General features: G+C 37.7%; 1 protein-coding gene across 1 annotated transcript in view; it reads left to right on the top strand.

The window, feature by feature from the left end:
- REEP5 (receptor accessory protein 5) overlaps window positions 1-4,368 on the top strand; it is a gene marked incomplete at its 5' end in the record, with an annotated part of 6,405 nt that extends 2,037 nt beyond the window's left edge. The window contains one exon of the mRNA XM_009586782.1: window positions 4,177-4,368. Coding sequence (XP_009585077.1) covers window positions 4,177-4,368 — 192 coding nt within the window. The remainder of the gene's footprint in view (window positions 1-4,176) is intronic.
- Window positions 4,369-5,723: the final 1,355 nt, after the last annotated feature.

Below are 5,723 nucleotides of genomic sequence, written 5' to 3'. Positions count from 1 at the left end.
TAGGGAAAAGGAGGAAGCAGGCAGCTTCCAACTTTCAGTCCATCCACGACTAAAACCTCTTGTAGTTTGTCATGTCTCCATATCTCTTTTATGATGTTATGATATAGAAGCCCAGATACATCATTATGCAAATTTCAAGCTCACATTCATTTTCCAAATATGCTAAATTTGCATATTCACATTTACTTGATATAGCTTGTAGCTTCCACTCCAGAAGTGGACTGAGTTTTAGCTGCTCAGTATTTCTATATACCTTGATGTGCAGGGCTCAGACACTGATCATGGCTGCTCCCATATAACACTAAGTCCACAGTCTAGGCTCTGACACATCAAAATTTTCAGTACACTATGAGTTTTTATAGGCTGGAGAAAGGCATGTTCAAGAACTCCCCTATGATATTTGCATATACTTTTGTTCTCAAGTTGAAAACTGTTTTGAGATTTCTTGGGTTTTGAAGGTTTTTTGTAATGCCTACTTTTTATTTATCTGCTTTTTTTCTCTGAAGCACAGGACATGCATGCAACTCATGATTTCATGTGTATGTGATCTGGTTTTCAATACTTCTGTTAATTATTTAAAGATTTCTTTGGCATTCAGGTATTAAAACACTGTAGCCAGTGAAAGTAGCAGAGGTTATCATCCTAGGGCTATTCTTGGTAGTGGGAAGGAGAGTTCTGACTCTACTAACAGTTCTGTCTTGAAATATTTCTGAACAGAATTCCTAGCAGGGACGTCACATTGGGCGCATTATGCAAACTGCTGCTATAAGGCACTCAGTCAAATGAAGCAGGAGGAGTTGTTCACTGTGAGTGTAGCCACGTGCCAAATGTGGCAGTCTGGCCCTGCTTCAAGGCATCCCCTCCTCTCGCCCATGCACCCCGTGCAATTAATTATTGATTTTGACGAAAGAGCTACCTCACTTCCATTAAAATGAACACCTTGTTTTAATGACTGCAGTTGTCTATTAGGAGTGTGTTCATATTTGTGGTCATATGAGGCGTGTCTTGGGTTTCGATAGTTCTGTCTGCAGAAGCTTGGAACTGGCCATGGGCATGCTTGCTGTGTTTCTCAGCTGCAGTCACTTCTGCTGTAGTGGCAAACCCAGCTGTATTTGGTTGTGTGCTGCCAGGGCAAGAACAGCTGTTAGCACCAGATCCAAGTGGGTTAGACCCAACTCAGGTGCCTGCCTAAGGAAGTCACTCTATTGCATGAATTCCATTCCCTCTTCAGGCTGCTCTGGAAGGTCACAAAGAATATAGTTGGGTTTTGTTTTCTCCGGTTAACAATTTTATCATTCTGAGCTTTCTGCACCTTTTTACAAACCACTTTAATAGTCTATGTTAGTTCACAAGAGACAAGGGAAAAATAAACTAAGTTAGCAATCTGACGTTCTCAAGCCTTGAAAAGACTGAGATTTCCAACTTTGGTATGTGTCCTCTAGAAAATGTATATAAACATCTGTTTCAGTACGTTTCAAAAGTAATAGGTATTTGAGAAGAAGTCTATAACTGTAAAAGATTTGATTTTTTTCTTGACTGGGACAAAGCTGTAAAATCAAAATGACTAATTTTGTTCTTAGGCAAGAAAAGGGAAAATTCAATTTCTTTTAGTTTCAGAGGAGGTTGGACTTACAGCTGAGGGATTTCCTAAAACAAAGGAGAACTAAGTAACATCTTTGTATATTGGGACAAGTAAAATTACTATCAGTAATTGGCCAGGTGTTCTTTAACAGGAAATAAAATCAATATACTTCTCAGCTTTTAATGAAGGGTAACAACATAAGATAGTACCATTTATTCTTTCTGTTATATTAAGTTCCGAATAATACAAGCTTTTCAAAATTGATATTCCATCACTTTTTGCTTTTATTTTCTCTGACCATGCTTAATGATAGTGCATCAGTTGCTACTTAGTGGTGCATGTTGAATTACTGATTTTAATGCATTGAAATGTTCCTGGTAGGCATTCTTACTGGTGGATGCTTTACTTCGAGAAACTTTTTTTGTCTTCTGGGCAAACACTGCTTTAAGTTACTCTGTTCTGAAACCATGATCAAATAGTTTAAAGAAGAAAGCTTAAAGCTTACCTAAAAGGATGGTAAATTGGTTTGGCAAAATCTTCTGTAGAAGGCAGTTGCTATCCCCAGGAATCAGTGATCCTTTTCAAAGAGACAGGCTGTCAAGATACTTCTCCAGCACCAAATATATCATAACTGATTTTCTCTAGGGCAAGGGGAATGAGAAGTGGCCTTAAAGAAAAAAGGAGTAGCAATCTCCCCCCAAAACAGCAGGTGTTTTCTTCAACTGATGTGTGTCAGGGGGATCAATTCTACTGTGGTGTGCACTGCAGTGAAGACAAAGCCAAAATTGTATACACAGGTATGAAGAGCAGAACCTACAGAACATTCAAACTCAGTATCCCTTATCTGAGGAAAAATAGAGGGGAGGTATTCCAAAATATTTGGAAGGCTTGCCTGAAGAAGACTACGTGGTTTTCATAATTGAAAAGGGGTTTTACTCTTTTTTTTTTCTTTTTGTTAAACTCAAATCAGAACCTTTCTTTTAAAATAACCTCGCTTGACTTAAATCGCCTTGTAATGGTCAAATTGTTATTTAGGAGTTTCTTATGTAATACCAAAACAAGTATCTGGATGTGGTTCTGTCTTTGTAGTTTTACAGTGAGAAATCAAAAGTATGAGGGGAAGGAGAGGAGACAGAAATGTCTGGCTAGTGGAATTCTGAAAGGATACTGTGATCAAACTAGTTTCTAGGAAATGCTTTTGCACTATGCAGTGTACTGGAAACCTCATAAATAAATAAGAAACTTTGCTTATATTTTTTAAATTATGTTCAGAAGCTCTAGCACATGCATTGAAACATCTCTTTGGCTGCTGTAGATACTGCTGTAAAAACTGGAAAACTTCTGGAACCTAAGTATTTAAATAAGTGCTACTGTATTTAAATGCAGACTTTTAAGTTGCTTATGGTTTTACTGTCTTTTCAATGATTAGTTTGATTTTTGATGCCTAACGTAAGCTAATTGTGTCGTGGGTTTTTTTTTTCAGGAGGAAGAGTTGAATTGTTGTTGTGTTTTCTCTCTCTCTCCCCCTCTCTTTCCAAAAATGTGTGGAAATCCTGAAACATTTAACTGTGTCTAACATCAAAACAAAGCACATTTTGGCTGAGGCTGGGGTGGTTGTGTTTTGTGTTTTAAGAAAAGGTAGTCTGTGGAAAGCTGTTCTGCCTTTATTTTCGGGAGAGGCTTTTGATACAGAATAATATTGTACTGGAAAGAACTGTACAATTGCTGAGAAAATTTGCTTAATTTTGTTGCCATTTTATCCTGTAAAATCTTTTTATATATGCTTTCAGAGCTCAAGCAAATTTAGTTATGGCACTTCCTGTCCCTTAAATGTTTTGATCTTGTTTTGCATAGCTGTGTATGTATTGTGTATGACAGTGAAACTGAAGCCAAATAAAGGTGCTTCAGTAGTAAAGACAGATATTTTTAATACATGTAATAGCTCTCTTTCCAATCCCCTTTGTAAGATGCAGGAACACTGTGGTGTTTGGGGTTTGGTTTTGGTTTGGTTTGGTTTTTTTCCCCCCTTAGAGCAGATTGTGCTATAAAAGCTATACCTAAACTGTGCAATCCAAAAGCATTACCCTTGTCTGTGCGCTATGTGTAGCTTGGATATATCTTTCCTCCTTGTCACTTTAGCTCTGGCATGCACACAATCCCATTCTTTCCCCAGCTGCGTTTTCAAAGCAGGGAGGCGGAGAGGACAGGGGTATGTTTTAGCTGGATTTAAGTCATTTAGGGACCTAGCCCTTCAATCAGGCCTGTGCCACATGGTTTAGAAGTAGCCAGACAGACTAATGTTTTGTCTAATCAGGTTTAATACTTCTACCCTAAGAAAAAAAGTACTTGCAGTCTTGATATACCTGTTACCAAATTAGCAAATTAGCCCTCCTCCTTTATCCTATTCAGTATCCATGAAATTATTCCAATGAAAAGATTCACTGTATGTAACTATACTGATGTGGGGACTGTGACCATACAAAATGAAAGGGATGATGTTCTGTTTTAAAGTCTGTGGCAGAGTTAGGAAGGCATGCTACACCTTGCCTCCTACTTGTTTCTTCTACTTACACAGATGTTCTTGGTCCTTGTAGTGTGGCTTCCTGTTGTGGTGTATGGCTCCAAGCCCTTCTAATGGGGCAGAGTTTCTCTATCATCGAATTATCCGGCCTTTCTTCTTGAAGCACGAAGCTCAGCTCGACAGTGTTGTTAAAGACCTGAAAGACAAGGCTGCAGAGACTGCAGATACTATCACTAAAGAAGGTGAGGAAAAGACTATTCACTAATCACATAAAGTAGGAGGAATTTCCCTAGGCAACTCTAATATTACATCATTTGGGGGAAAAAAATTGTAAAAAGACGATGTAAATTATAATGGAGAAGTTAAATTTGGGTGAAGATGCCAGGAAAAGAGAGTTGCAGTGGATCTTACTTTCTAGGAGTGCAGTTATGCTAGAATGCAAGCTGTATGAGTGGAAGAAACGGCTAATTAGTTTGTGTGTCTTCCCACCATACATATCACTATAAACACTCGCTCTATAGGCAGGTCCAAACATCTTCACAAGGTACCTTCCATAAATACAGTTATTGCTTCAGTGTATTCTTGTATCTCCTAAAATACCGTCTCGAATACCTGGTAGTATAAAGGGCTGCCAATTGTATAGTAAAGCAAATCCTTTAACTCCAACGAACAGAAACATGTGAAATGAAGTTTTCCCGTCTGTAAGTTTTTGTACTTTTCCTTCCTCTGGAGATCAAAGAATTCTGAGCCCACTCTTAAAGAAATTACTTAGGTTTTTATTTGGTTAGAATAAATTTTATCACAGCCTGTAGATTGCTTAATTTTTGCTTTTACTTCCTTGCGTTCTGTAGTGGACCCTCGTACTCTAAAACGTCTGATGAGTTTTATGAGTAAGGGAAGGAAAAGTATTAAGTAGCTAAAATAAAGGTTTACTTAAATTTCATTTGAAAGGAAATTTATTCATATTCAAAGCACCTTAAGTCTCCTTTCCCCCAGGGAGCGCTTGCAGTCTCATTTCCTCTTACCAACTTAAGCAGTTTTCCTGTTGGCAGTTAAATGATCTGCCTTTCTCAACTACACTTGGAAATTTTGGTCCATGACCCTTCCTGAATCTGTATTGTTAGACAGATGTCTCAATATTCTTCCATGTTGCACATGGGATTTTTCTGTCCTCATTCCGTCATTTATTCTTCTTTTTCCTATTTTTACATACCAAGATTTCCACATATATTTTTTAATAAGTCACGTGCACACACATGCATGTACACACACACATATTAGCGTTATTCCAGCCCTATTTCATCAGCTTGGTAGTAGATTTCTTGCTGTAAACCTGTATGTCCTAAGCACTGTGAGCAGCTCTATTTTATTGATATAACAGTTGTAAGTCAGTCTGCGCTGTTTATTGTGCTGCTCCTTATGGTTTATTTTTTAAAATCTTTATATGATCAGTTTTATCACTCTGTGTGTGTGTGTGTATACAAAAGCTGTGATTTTCTTTTGTGATGTTTCTTTTGTGACCTTAAAGGAAAATTATTTTTTTTTTATGCAGCTCAAGAACACTGAATAAGCCACTTAGTCTGTAGGCCTCTAAGATTATACTTGTATAATCTTATTATT

Source organism: Fulmarus glacialis, unplaced genomic scaffold (genome assembly GCF_000690835.1).
Source record: "Fulmarus glacialis isolate BGI_N327 unplaced genomic scaffold, ASM69083v1 scaffold37721, whole genome shotgun sequence".
Lineage (NCBI taxonomy): Eukaryota > Metazoa > Chordata > Aves > Procellariiformes > Procellariidae > Fulmarus > Fulmarus glacialis.
This window is presented reverse-complemented; position numbering and strand designations above follow the sequence as displayed.